Raw genomic sequence first — 13,716 nt, 5'->3', positions numbered from 1 at the left:
TAAATAATAAATACTAAATAAAAACATCAAGATACTTTGAAATGAAACTGATTTGTGGCTTAAGATAAGCTTTTAGGGTATAATCCTCCATTAAAAGTACTGATTATAACACTCATTCCATCCTTACTTTGAACCCTGATTCTTTTGAGTATGAAAAATAAAGTAAAATACCAGTAAGCTTGGGAAGTTTGAAGATTTTGCAAAAGTATCGTGTTTCTCCAAAAATAAGACCCTGTCTTATATTTTTTTGAACCCTGAAATAAGCGCTTGGCTTTATTGCCATGAGCTCAAAAGCCCGATTGGTCTTATTATCAGGGGATGTCTTATTTTGGGGGAAACAGGGTACAAATATTTAGATTATCCTACCACCCATCCACTCTAAAGAGCAAAGAGTTAAATAGGACTGAACCTGCTTCAGGATTGTCCCAAATGAATTTCACTTCTCATCCAAGTTCTGAAGAAGCTTCTTGGATGAGAAGTGAAACGTCTTCAAGGAAAAACAAAGTCCAGTTGCCTTTTGAAAAAGCTCCTTTGGGACTGACCTCGATGACTGAAAATCTCCATAGACATTCTGTTCCAGGATTATGGGATATTGCTAATATTACTAAATCATAGGAAGAAAGACGGAATAGAAAATCAGGAGTGGGGGAATGGAATCAAATACCTTGAAGAGGGAAAAACTATTTGGCTGGCAACTTAACTAGGAGCATTCCACGGTGTAACCTATTATTAACATGTCACCTGTCCAGTTTTTAAACCTGCCTTCCCACATATTTTCTCAAACCCTTTATGAGATTGCAGAGGAAATTTGGTAAGTAAATGAAAATAAATTGATTTCTAACTTAGCATAACCAAAGTAGACAGATAGAAAAGCACACTGAATTCATTTACTTGTTCACTTGCTTAACCATAGCCACAAAATATGAAAAATAATGAAAGGCCTTTGGAAATATAGTAATATAAGAGAGACTTGCCTTTCACGTTCCATTTGTCGTAAGCTATCATTCTTAATAGCTTCTATCAACAGGTTTGTATGTGGATCATCCTAACAGCAAAGAGGAAAATTTAGTCCTTGACGTTACATAAAAAACAGGAATGGATATATGGACATAGAAATGTATTCATGAAAACCATAACATTTTATGTGCCACATTTTGTAAACTATTTTTATTCAGTCAATAAAACAGAATTACTTAATTTAGCACATTTCATTGCAAGATTTCAGTAGTCCAATCTAAGCAAAAGATTTATTTTTAAATAACTGAGTTATGTTTGTATGGCAGGTTTGATGCTTATTTCTGTGCTGAGCTGAGGATATATTTCAATTCCAAATGTATCAATTTCTATTTACTTTTTGATTTAAAAATCCCTTTATGCACATAGGCACTTTATTAAATAATTTTGTACTTATTTATAATCTTATTTATAATCTGTAGGATGATGTACACGTCAAAATGAGAACTATTTAAATATTGCTAGAATGCAACCATCTCATCTGTGTAATAAACTTTGCTTCAAAACTGCATTTAAAATATTTGTCTGTTGGAAAAAAAAGATCTGCTGGGATGAAATTACTATTGCTTGATATTGATCATAAAGAGTTTTTATACCACTGTTATAGTATATGGAACATTGTTTTCCTTTCTGCAACTGTTTTTGTCTATAAATGGCAGCTTATTTGTGCATACTTACTCCTTGTGAAATATATTTGTCGTCATCATCAATTTCTAGTGGAACAGCAAGCAGCTTTTGGAAGGCTTTTTTCATTTGATCTCTGTCTCCAGTAGCAAAGTAGCACAAGATCAAATTGAAGCCTGCTTTCAGGTTTGGTGATGTGCTCATAATGTGCTCAAAAGAACTAATGGCATCAGTATATTGGCCGGTTTTAATAAACGCAACTCCAATGTTCTGCATTATTTTAATCCTAATGAAATACACCATTGTTAGAATCTAATATTAAACTGTATCTTAAAATAGATAACCTAAGACTACTGAACTCTGCTTAGAATACAGTCAAAAGTGCAATTTAACACTGTGTACAAGAAAGTAGTAACAATACCAAAACAAATTCAATATGAAAAATTGTCGGCATAAATTCCCCTGTTTGCATGCAAATATCAGAGTAGGGATCTGATATTTTTACTCCACTGATTCAATTTATAAATCCAATGGGCATTTGAATACCCCTGGGCAATATACAATAAAACATTATAAAAGTATATCATTACGGCATTTAGATCCTAAGAAATTGTCGTGCATGTACCCTAATGTTCAACCAAAATGCTGGAGATGTGATTGCCTAGATGCCACATATTATCATGTGTGGTGGACTTGTAAGAAAGTGAAGGCTTTTTGGATAAAAATTTGGGGGGTTATGCAGAATGTTTTGAAGAAAAAAATTCAGTTTTCTCCACAATTGTTTTTATTGGGTATAGTTAAAGGTTTTACATTGGGTGAAACAAAGTTGATATTGTATATGATAACAGCAGCGAGATTACTGATAGGTCAATATTGGAAAAATGAAGCTATGCCTACTATTGAGGAATGGATTTTGAAGATGGCCAGCTTTGCAGAGATGGCGAAGATTTCAGCATATCTAAAAGATCGCTCACAAGAGACTTATGAATGGGAATGGAAAAAGTGGATAGATTATGTGCAGAATAAATATCAAACTAGGAAATATCAGATAGCTTTTAACTGAAAGTATTATATAAAGATAGAAATATTTGAATTTTGTGAAGATGTGAAAAATATACAAGGGGTGGAGGGGTTCAAGTTTTATAAAAAGGGGATTTTGATTTGGATTATATTCTGTGGAAGTCCGGGGGGGAGGGTTGGGGGGGGAAATTGGGGAGAAAATGTAATTGTAAAACTTTTTCAATAAAAAAAAAGTATATCATTATAAAAGCAATAACCACAAGTATGTCATACAAAAACATTTGAAAACAATATTTATATTATTACAATTAAGAATGGATACAAATCAACCATCGACCATTAAAAAACATCAGAACTGTTTTTCTGCCTATCTAAAGCTAAGTAATATGGGGTGATAATCTCATCTCCCTTAAAAGAAAAATACACAATAAGGGCTCACTACTGAAAAGGCCTTTCTTTAAATTACACCAAGTTGTAACTAATGACTGATACGTTTATATGGAGGAAAGCAATTCTTGACAAAATTGGCCTAATCATTATAGCCTTCATCCAATTCCCACTTAAGATGTCTCTTGATCAACAAGGTCTTTATTCAATACCTTACTGAATATCAGGTAATGTTATAGGACATTTGCTATTTTCTCTGAGTCAACTAAGTTGGATCACAAAGTATTATCGAACTATTAATGAGAGGTAGATGAAAGAAAATCAGGTATCAGCTACCTACAACGTAAAAGATACACAATTGTAAGGACACTAAATTGCTTTCCACCTTATTTCTATATGCTCTTTTGCTTGAAGATCCCACATCATATAAACAGGGCAGATAACCAAAATGCTTCCTTCTGTCATGTCTACTTTGCCCTCAAGATAATATGAAGATAGCAGTGAAATAAATGAAAGGTCATAAGTAGTCTCAGTAGATAGCATATAGACGAGACCAGCAGGCCACTGTAGACAGAAAATTACACTAAACAACAAATGGTCAGATCTTGTTGGAATTCACCTCATCTCCTTGTGAACACTTGCAATCTGATCTAGAGCCATTCGATAGAACTTGATAGCCTTTGAATAGTTCCTTTGTTTCAAATAAATATTTGCCATGTTCACTTTCAGCATACCTATAAAACAATACAGAATAAGATGTAGCTCATATCCCAGTAATTTTCCAGAATATCGTTTAGGCTATATGTAGATATATAGTTGATTTGGAAGAATTTGGAGAAGAGGAACTACTTTGGACAAAAAAGAAAGGGAATGTTTGGCACCTTTATTTTCCATAATTATATACACAGAGGTCCATAATTATATACACAGCGGTCTTTTTTACTTACTTTGGGCTGCAAGTTTACTTATTTATTTGCAAACCATAATTTCTATGCCACTTTAGTCAAACTTGCTTTATTTGTATCCTACCTTTATTATTTTTAAGAAAATAATAGGCAGTGAACATACATAATATTCCTACCTTCTTTTATTCTCCTCACAACAACCCTGTGAGGTGAGTTGGGGAGAGAAAGTGACTGCCTAAGATCATCCAGCTGGTTTTTATGGCTAAGGCAGGATTTGAACTTAGTCTCCTGGTTTCTAGCCTGGTGCCTTAACAACTATCCCTAACTGGTTCTCATTTTACTTAAAAACAACATTGAAATAGTAAAATGCTAGCTTTATTGGGCCTGCCTAATTTACAGACCTGAAAAAGCGGGCCTCAAGAAAAACCTCAATTCTTTTATCACTTGAGAATTATGCTGGAACAAATATCAAAATTTAATTGGGGAATAGTACACAGATTTTTCCTGTAGCTTGTAACTAGCAGGCAAAGTTATCAGAACACATACTTTAAGAATACAATAACTAAATGCAGAGATTATCAGAGTTGTGATATCTGGACTGCAAAATATAGATGATCAAAAGATAGCTGCAAAATTCACTTATTCCTGACTTAGAGGAATTTATTAAAATTCAAAGGTATTACTGAACTGGCAATCTCTTTTGCTAAATAATTCACAAAAAGTTGTTACTTCAGATTTGAAAGCATATCTGACAAAAGAAAAATATCTCACTGGGCTTATAAAATGGCACCAATTTCTACATTTGCCCAATATCAACGAACAGACTATGATAAATGTTATATACACTGTTCAGAATCACCTATGTATGTGCTGGTGGCTATTTAAGTTTATAAATAAATGACTAGTTCCCATTTGGTTTAATTATTCAGCATGATTTGATTTGATAAAAGTAAAGTACCTCCATTGACAAACATTTTGTTTTTTACGATGACCTGATATGTATTTAGTGCTTCTGCATACATTTCATTAGCAGAGTATTGGCTAGCCAAATTGAAGAGTACCTAAAAGGAAAGAAATGAGAATATTTCCATTGTCCTCCACAAGCAACAGTTTTAAATTTCTTCATCATAAAATTGCAGCAGTCAGTAGTGTAGCAACCATATAGGAAAAAGGAGAACCGCTGCCATTTGGAAGAAAACAGAAAGCAGCTACTGTACACCAGGGGAGAGATCACAATAGCTACTAGCAGAACATTATTGAAAATTTGGTGTGGTATACCCTATTCCTCAAGGAAAGGGTTGAGATATGTGGTCTTTTGCTTCTGAACCAGGAGCCCTTTGAGCTCACTGGTACATTTGGAATTGCAAGAACCCCTTGTGAGATCTTGTGCATGATGGGTACTGGCCATGAAGCCTTCCCCATTCACACATGGCAACTCTGGGGACACAACTGATTAAAATGTAAAGGAAGTCAAGTGAAGCTTGACGCTGCAGGCTTCATGGCAACAATAGGAAAAGATTTCTCACTGCCTTTTTCCAGGATTTTTTTAAAAATATGGCAGCCTAGCCAAAATAATTGATTTAAAGCAGTTTTTTCCAGAAAACATTCCCTATTGCCCTATTTAACTTTGCTCTTTTTAAAGGCAAACGGTCATATTTTCAAGTAAAGTGGTGCTGTCATTTGTATTTCCTAAAAAAGCCAATTTGGGACCCAAGTGCATTTTTAGAAATAAGGGTGATGCTAGTGAATAGGCTTTGCTTTGCAGCATGTCAACTTCTTTTGAAATTTTACAATGAATTACCTACAACCTCCTCGCTATCTATTACACTCCCTCTCCACTTATCTTTTTATTAATAAGATGCTTCAAAGGAGGTATGAGCGTGTTATCATTTCCTTTACCCAAATACCATCTTCCTGAAATGCACATCTAAGATATGCAGATAAGCCTATGAAAGGATACAGCTGTGTTAAGGAGATACTGACAGGTATCATGTACATATCCATTTAGATATGAAGCCCTATGCATCCCTACTGCAAGGCGTAGAATATGGCAAGCAGATGCTGTTAACATATAGAGCTAGGTTTGAAGATACAGACCAGAAACCTTTCATTCTTTTCCTCATATTTGGATATCATTACTTCTATTATTTTGGGAATCATACAAATTTAATAAATAAAAATATTACAGTATTATTTTTATTCTAGAAAAGAAATGAAAATTACTACTAAAATGTTCTGTGTTGCGTTATAAACAGAAATACAAATAAAATCTATTAGCACATTCAATATTTATAGAGCACTTTCCAGAATACATTTTGCAGATGCCAAATGTGGGGGAAATATGCTACATGTAATTTATCTAAAGTAAATTAACTATTCAGAAATCATTAATTTAGTTCAAATTTATATGATGGTTCAACAGCTGTAGGCTTTAATTCTAGATTAAAACGACTGGTCTAAACTAAAGTTTAGCTGTCATAGCTTTAATTTTGTGGGGTTGTTTTATTTAGTAATATTGCTATTGCTACTTATACAGGGTTATATTGTATAAGATGGGTGGGCATATAAATCTTTAAACAAATAAACAAATAACATATGCCTACTATCAATATTGGCAAGTGCAAGCTTACAGTTCTAGGATATTTTTGAGCCATCTGATTTATGTTGTTTATGGTCTTTAAATTCAAACACGAATGCTAACATTCAATTAAATATAATTACAATAAAGTAAAGGTAAAGGTTCCCCTTCCACATATGTGCTATTCAGTGGTGGATTTCAAATTTTTTTACTACCAGTTCTGTGGGTGTGGCTTGGTGGGCGTGGCAGGGGAAAGATGCTGTAAAATCTCCATTCCCACCCCACTCCAGTGGAAGTATACTCTAAAATCTCCATTCCGTCCCCAATCCAGGGGAAGGTTACTGCAAAATCCCCATTTCCTCCCACTTAGCTGGGACTTGGGAGGCAGAGAATAGATGGGGGCAGGGCCAGTCAGAATTTTTACTACCGGTTCTCTGAAGTACTCAAAATTTCCACTACTGGTTCTCCAGAACTGGTCAGAACCTGCTGAAACCCACCTCTGGTGCTAGTCATTCCTGGCTCTAGGGGGCGGTACTCATCTCCGTTTCAAAGCCAAAGAGCCAGCACTGTCCAAAGACGTCTATCTCCGTGGTCATGTGGCTGGCATGACTAAATGGCCCAAGGCGCACGGAATGCTGTTACCTTCCCACCAAAGGTGGTCCGTATTTTTCTACTTGCATTTTTTACGTGCTTTTGAACTGCTAGGTTGGCAGAAGCTGGGAAAAGTAACGGGAGCTCACCCCGTTACGCAGCACTAGGGATTTGAACTGCTGAACTGCCGACCTTTGGATCGACAAGCTCAGCATCTTAGCCACTGAGCCACTGCATCCCTAATAATTACAATACATACCCTTTAATATGTACATACAAATATTCATCTGAGAGAGTCATCATTCAGGTATGATTAACCCCATTCTTAAGATTCTGAATGTGCATTGAGTGCTTTTATGGTTTACTTACAGTATAAGTAAGATCAAGGTTAATATTAGCAGGAGACATTGTCTGTTCACGTTGTCTTACTAAGGCTCTTTCTTTTCTTCCAGCATCTTTCGCTTTTTCTAGAGCCTTAAAGAAAATAGTTTATGTTTTACTGGTGTCTTATGCCCTCCCTTAGACAATGCTGCATAAAACAATTTTCATACTGTATATATTTACACAAACCTATTTCTATGCTTATAAAATCACTAATAAGATGCAACGGCAATGAATACGTTCATGTCGTAAGGATACTCAAGTAGGGAATGCATCCCTCACTAGCATATTTTAATGCTGTTCTTTGGTAGAAAGTGAGTTTACAAATTCTATTTTTGAATACTAATATGAAATCTAAAAAAACTACATATACTAAGAAAAAAATGAACAATTATTTGGACACCTGTAGCAAATTCCTTCTCAACAAAAATTGTTTGTCTCCCATAGCATAGTTTTACAGGATTTTGGGATTTTTGGAACATGGAATAACATATTACCTTTCCGATTTGAAATTCTCACTGCTCTCATCATGTATTATAGATAGATGGACTTTTCTTTAAATGAACACAGAGGAAGCTGAATTCCAGTCCAAACTTAATTCTAAAACCCTCAGACTTACAAAATTGCAAAATATACACATTCTAGATTATGGACTCTTTCAGCATTCCTTAGAAACAAATATTTTATCATTTTCCATAAAAGGCCTTAAACAAATACAATGGTGTCCAGAAGCAAAAATATGAGCAGGCCACTAATGATAATTTTATATAAGCATACTTGCCTTATGAATCAATTGGTTAATCAAGGGAGTTGTGGTAGTTTTTTTAACTTTATATATAATGGATGAATTCATATAGCACCTATATCTAGATGTGATGAGATTTGTGCTGAATTTTTATCCAGCTAAGATTTTTATGATGGTTCTTCATCTTTTATTATTAAAGAGAAACTGGCAATTTGAAAATTATAAAAGCGAGAGTACAGTTTGCATCTTAGGCTGAAGTAATAATTTACATCTTACCAATTTTAAATCTCCACAGCTGTGAGCAATGCAGCTTTCTTCAACCAACTCATTCACTTTTTTTTCTAACTGTTTAATCTTTCCTTCTGGACTGAAATAAGGAAAGAGCAGACTCATAAGGCATCAGAAACACCAAGGCAAAAAATCTACCCTTTGTATATATATTAGGTGTACAACATTATGTTCTGCTTGGGGCTGCCCTTATTTTTATATATATTTGTTTTATACAGATAATTCTATGCTTATTTTTCTAATGAAATACTCAGGCTGGACTATTTCTGAAGAAGAAATTCAAAAATACATGGTCCCTCAAAAGATCTCCCAAGAACTTTTTGCAGCAAAAACTGTTGAGGTATTATGATTTTTAGCTAATGAAAGATTCCAATGCTACTGTGTATGGTGGCCAATCTGATTTATAAAGAAATGATTTCCTGCCCACCTCTCAAATATGCTCCCAACTATCCAGGGCAAATTTGAGAAGCATACACAATAGCATGAAATGAAAACAATCCGATTTATAACAATGACTGTTTAATCTGCAGCCTAACACTAGATACAAAAAAGGCTGGGTAATTTATTTATTTAATTTATATTCTGCCATTCTTTCAACAGCTCAATACAACTTCCATGGCATCTCTGTTCATCATATGAAGCTAGCCTTGGCTGAAAAGAAATGAGTAGCCCGAAGTTATTCAGTTAATTTCCATAGTTAAAAGTGAACAACCTGCCCCCAATCCCCACCCCGTACTCCAACACCATACTATTGCAACACAAATCATCATAAGGATTTAACACTCTTCCGAAAGGCGCTGAAGACATGGTTCTGTCAGCGGGCCTGGGGAACCCCGAGAGGGATGGAGCCCATTAAATGGCTCATATAAATATGTGCTGTTGCCAGGATGGGGGTGGGTGAGAGGCTATTATTTTATTAAATTATTGTTTTTATTTTTTATTATTTTTTATAATTCTTATTTGTTGCTTTAATATTGTGTGTAAGCGGCCTTGAGTTGCCATGGGCGAGTAGGCAGCAATATAAATTTTCATAAACAAACAAACAAACAAACAAACAAGCAAACCTGCAAGGTGATATCAACTCTACTGGAATGGATATTTGTTAGTATATGTGACTCAACACAATTGATATATCCATTAGTATATTTTTTAAAATTAAAACACTGAAATTAATAATGAATCACATCTATCCAATCATAGGAAAGTATTTGAAGATGGATTTGTGTGACATCAAAACATTCTCCCACAGTAATTAAACCACAATACAAATATCACTCTTTGTACTTTGGCACTAAATTTAAAACAAACACTGTTTTTTTAATAATATCATATTAGAGCAGTATAGAAAAATGAAGATCCGCCTTTTTCCAATCAAATTCTGTTTTATTTCCTTACAATGAATGATGTATTCGCTATTGATTTTTTCCCCAGAAAGACATAACAAAGTAACTGTAACAGTGGTGGGTTGCTCCCGGTTCGGTCCGGTTCTGTAGAACCAGTAGTAAAACCGGCAGGAGGCTCCACCCACCTCCCCACAACATCATCATGGGTGTTCTGTGCATGCGCAGAAGCGCGCAGAAGCGAGCAAAGCGATCCCGTTCTGAATTGGTAGTAAAGGTAAGTAGAACCCACCCCTGAACTGTAAGAATACTATCTACATACCTATCTTCATTCTTTGTTTCTAGAGGAGGAGCTGGGCCTCTTGCCTGGCCAAGAGGATCAAATGCAGAACCTACAAATTAATAGATGTAACTGAGAACTCTAGTAATTTTCCTCTATTGAAGCCTCCTTTTTAATAATTTTTACAATTTATCTGTATTTGATATATAACTGCTCTTTCTACACAAATAAGTATATAAGGCACTCCCAAAATTAAAAATAAATACAATCCTAGAAGGTAAAACTTAAATTTAACAGTTTAAAGCCTGATAAATGAATTGTCTACAGAGTTTTCTAAATACCATATATGTTGCACCAAGCACCACTCCTGAGGAAGGATGTTTCATAATCTGGAAGCAAGGCAGGAAAAAGCACTCTCTGACATGGCATGTCAGTGAACCTATCTTCAGCCCAGATAGGTGCATAACAGGATAAATGTCCCTTAGATAGTGAAATCCTAAGCAAGTTGTTTAAAGCTCTAAAGCATTATATATGACACTTTAAACCGTGCCCAGTACATACAAGCAGTGCATGTCTTTAAGTACAAACAGCACGTAATCTCTGTATCTTGCAGAGTTAAGAGTCTATTGCTGGATTTTGTACTAAATTGCAATTTCTAAACATTTTTCAAGGGCAATTTCAAATTTCCAGGAATCAAAACAGGACACAACTAAGGTATGGCTAACTGTTGCTAAATCTGACTGGTTTAAGAAGAGTTGCATCTGGTGTGCAAAAAATGTCAGCCGAGGATCGAAGAAAAACTCCCCAAATTTCAAGTCTACTTTTTCAGGTGAAATGCAATCCCATCATAAACTTCAGTACCCAAGTCCATTTTCTTATTGACCGAAAGCATCTCTCCCTTGTTTGGTCTAAATTTCAGCTTAATCTAGCCCATAACTGAATTGATGCAACACTCAAAGATATGAATTGCTTCCATAGAATTGAATAACAGGGAGAAGTATATCTGGATGCTACCAGCATAATAATCTCACCCCATTCCAAATCTTTGAATTATTTCTCCCACCAGTTTTATGCAGATATTAACACAACAAGGGCACTCTGTGGGACACTATACAGCCGCTGCCAAAATGTCACTTAGTTGTTCTTTAGCATCACAGGAAGGACTAGAACTGCTTTTAAATCATATCCTCAACAGACAACTTTGTCAGGTGCTTTGGAACGACACCATAGTTGATGACACACAAAAAAAATACCTCTTGAAGCTGCTTTGGTGTAACCTGCTGCCTGCACTGCTGTCATAGGCCGAGTAACACCATCCTTAAAGAACAAATGATGAAAATCATAAGGGAAGCAGGTTCTTGCATTATTATTATATAATGCTCATATTAACTGTCAGAATAAGACAAATACATGAAACTGAACTGCATTAATACTTCAACACAGTAATTTCAGTTTGAGAATTTCAATAATAACTTGTAGTGCATAGGATTTTTTAAGTTAGTTGTTATACAGGTACTGTGTTTCCCCGAAAATAAGGCCCTGTCTTATATTTTTTTGAACCCCAAAATAAGCACTTGGTCTTATTTTGGGACGCGTGGAGCAAGATGGGGCTCCTCTTGCCGTCTTATCTATCTGATTTCCAGCTCTGCATTTAAATATTTTCGGGGAGGGCTTATTTTCGTGGGGAGGCTTATTTTAGTGCATGCGCTCAAAAGCCCTATTGGGCTTATTATCAGGGGATGTCTTATTTTCGGGGAAGCAGGATAGTTATCAATTTACAACCATTTGCTTAGTGACCGTTTGAAGTTACAACAGCACTGAAAAAAGTGACTTATGACCGTTTTCACATTTACAACCATTGTGGCATCCATATGGTCACATGATCAAAATTCAGAGGATTGGCATGTATTTATAACATTTGCAGTGCCCTGAGGTCATGCGATCACCCATTGTGACCTTCTGCCCAGCAAAGTTAATGAAGAAGCCAGATTCACTTAACAACCATGTTACTAACAACTGCAGTGATTCACTTAATAGCTGTGGCAAGAAAAGTTGTAAAATGGGGCAAAACTCACTTAACTGTCTTACAAAAGAAATTTTGGGCTTAGTTGTGGTCATAAGTCAAGGACTATCTCTCTCTCTATATATATATATTTAAAAATTATTTATTGTTTAATACTGTGCAATGAAATCATTAGTTTAATTCAAAGGGGCTATCTGTATACATTTCATTTATCCCATTATTGTGAATTTACAGAAGTATTACGAAGTTTACTACTGTAGGTTCATAACCCATTTTTTTTAAAAAAAAAAAACAAGTTTTATTGGTTTTTTTCTTTTCTCCTCTCCCACCTTCACCCACATCTTTCTTTTTTTTTTTTTTTTGAACAGAGTGTTGGTTGTTTCTTATTTTATACAATTAGTCTAATTCAAATACATTTTACTCAATTACAATTTCTGTCAATATTGTCTTCCACCCTTTCCTTTTTTTTTGAATATACCTCAGTATTTCTATACTTGCAAACGTAAACATCTTCATTTATCCCTAAATTCTAACTTTACTATTTATACATATTTATCCTGTTATTCTTAAATAATTCATTCTTTTTCTTAATATATTTATATTTGTTTGTTCAGAGCTGCCTTTATTCCACTTATCTTTTTTTTTATTGTACAGCAATCTTTCTCCTCAAACATAACCCATATTTTAAGGAAAATTTTATTTTTCAAATTTTCTGCTATTAATGGAAATATACCTTTTAGGTAAGAACTTTTTATTAAATGCCAAAATTGAGTACCTAATGACATATTCTCATTTTCACACGTTTTATTCCTTACATTTAAAACCAGCTGTTCCCCATCATGACGCATATAGTCTTAGATTCACTAACTGCTGTCTATGAATTAATTTTAGCAAAAATTATAACAGTATTACCTGTACAGCTGCTGTCATTGGTCTGCCCATTGATGAAGACAATGTTGTCTTTGACTATCATGATGCAAGAAAATATTTTGATCAATCATCACTGAAAGTTCTATTTCTAGGGGAATAAGCAGGTTTGGAGCACAAAAATCACTATTCTAGCAGCGCAGAAAGTAACACTGCTCAAATACCAATGCAAGAGCCAGAAATTTTTATTATGTCTATGATATGGAATTCTCACTTCAAGCCTCAGATTTATAAATTATGGCATTAGGGGACAACAGGCTAATCTCCTATTTGTTATTTGTTTTTTTAAATATATTGAAATATGTATATAAATTAAAACTGGTGCCAGAGAGTAGAATAGCATCTGGCCTTTTATAAGAGGAGTGGCTTCTGCTCAATTCATTTCAATATCCATAAGCCACTGCCATAGAAAACTGCTTAAACTACTTTCTTTCATTTCTTGCAACAAATTCAGCAGTTCTGTTCCTAGTCTTTTGTGTTTTTCAATTGTGGTTCCAGTTTCCAGCTCTCTTCATTCATAGGATACCACTTTCCCTAACTTGGTGAACATACATTTACAGGGTTGCAGCTCCCAGAATTCCCAGGCAGGATGGTCATAACTACTACTGGTTGA

The 13,716-nt window shown here is 34.8% G+C and overlaps 1 protein-coding gene across 4 annotated transcripts in view; it reads right to left on the bottom strand.

Annotated features, from left to right (window-relative positions):
* The window catches only part of IFT88 (intraflagellar transport 88), a 38,774-nt gene that overhangs the window by 18,521 nt on the left and 6,537 nt on the right, over positions 1–13,716 (bottom strand). For 3 of the 4 annotated variants that reach the window (XM_087894687.1, XM_034410030.3, XM_034410040.3), the window contains 9 exons: positions 13,089–13,142; positions 11,407–11,470; positions 10,196–10,265; positions 8,522–8,612; positions 7,489–7,593; positions 4,909–5,011; positions 3,665–3,779; positions 1,693–1,924; positions 975–1,045 (listed from right to left, as the gene is read on the bottom strand). In XM_087894687.1, the coding sequence (XP_087750813.1) occupies positions 975–1,045; positions 1,693–1,924; positions 3,665–3,779; positions 4,909–5,011; positions 7,489–7,593; positions 8,522–8,612; positions 10,196–10,265; positions 11,407–11,470; positions 13,089–13,142 (905 nt within the window). The remainder of the gene's footprint in view (positions 1–974; positions 1,046–1,692; positions 1,925–3,664; positions 3,780–4,908; positions 5,012–7,488; positions 7,594–8,521; positions 8,613–10,195; positions 10,266–11,406; positions 11,471–13,088; positions 13,143–13,716) is intronic. The other variant, XM_034410055.3, reaches the window with a different exon arrangement.

Source organism: Pantherophis guttatus, chromosome 5, assembly GCF_059756535.1.
Source record: "Pantherophis guttatus breed Tessera chromosome 5, ASM5975653v1, whole genome shotgun sequence".
NCBI lineage: Eukaryota > Metazoa > Chordata > Lepidosauria > Squamata > Colubridae > Pantherophis > Pantherophis guttatus.
Note: the sequence above shows the minus strand (reverse complement) of the source record. Positions and strands in the feature narration are given on the sequence as shown.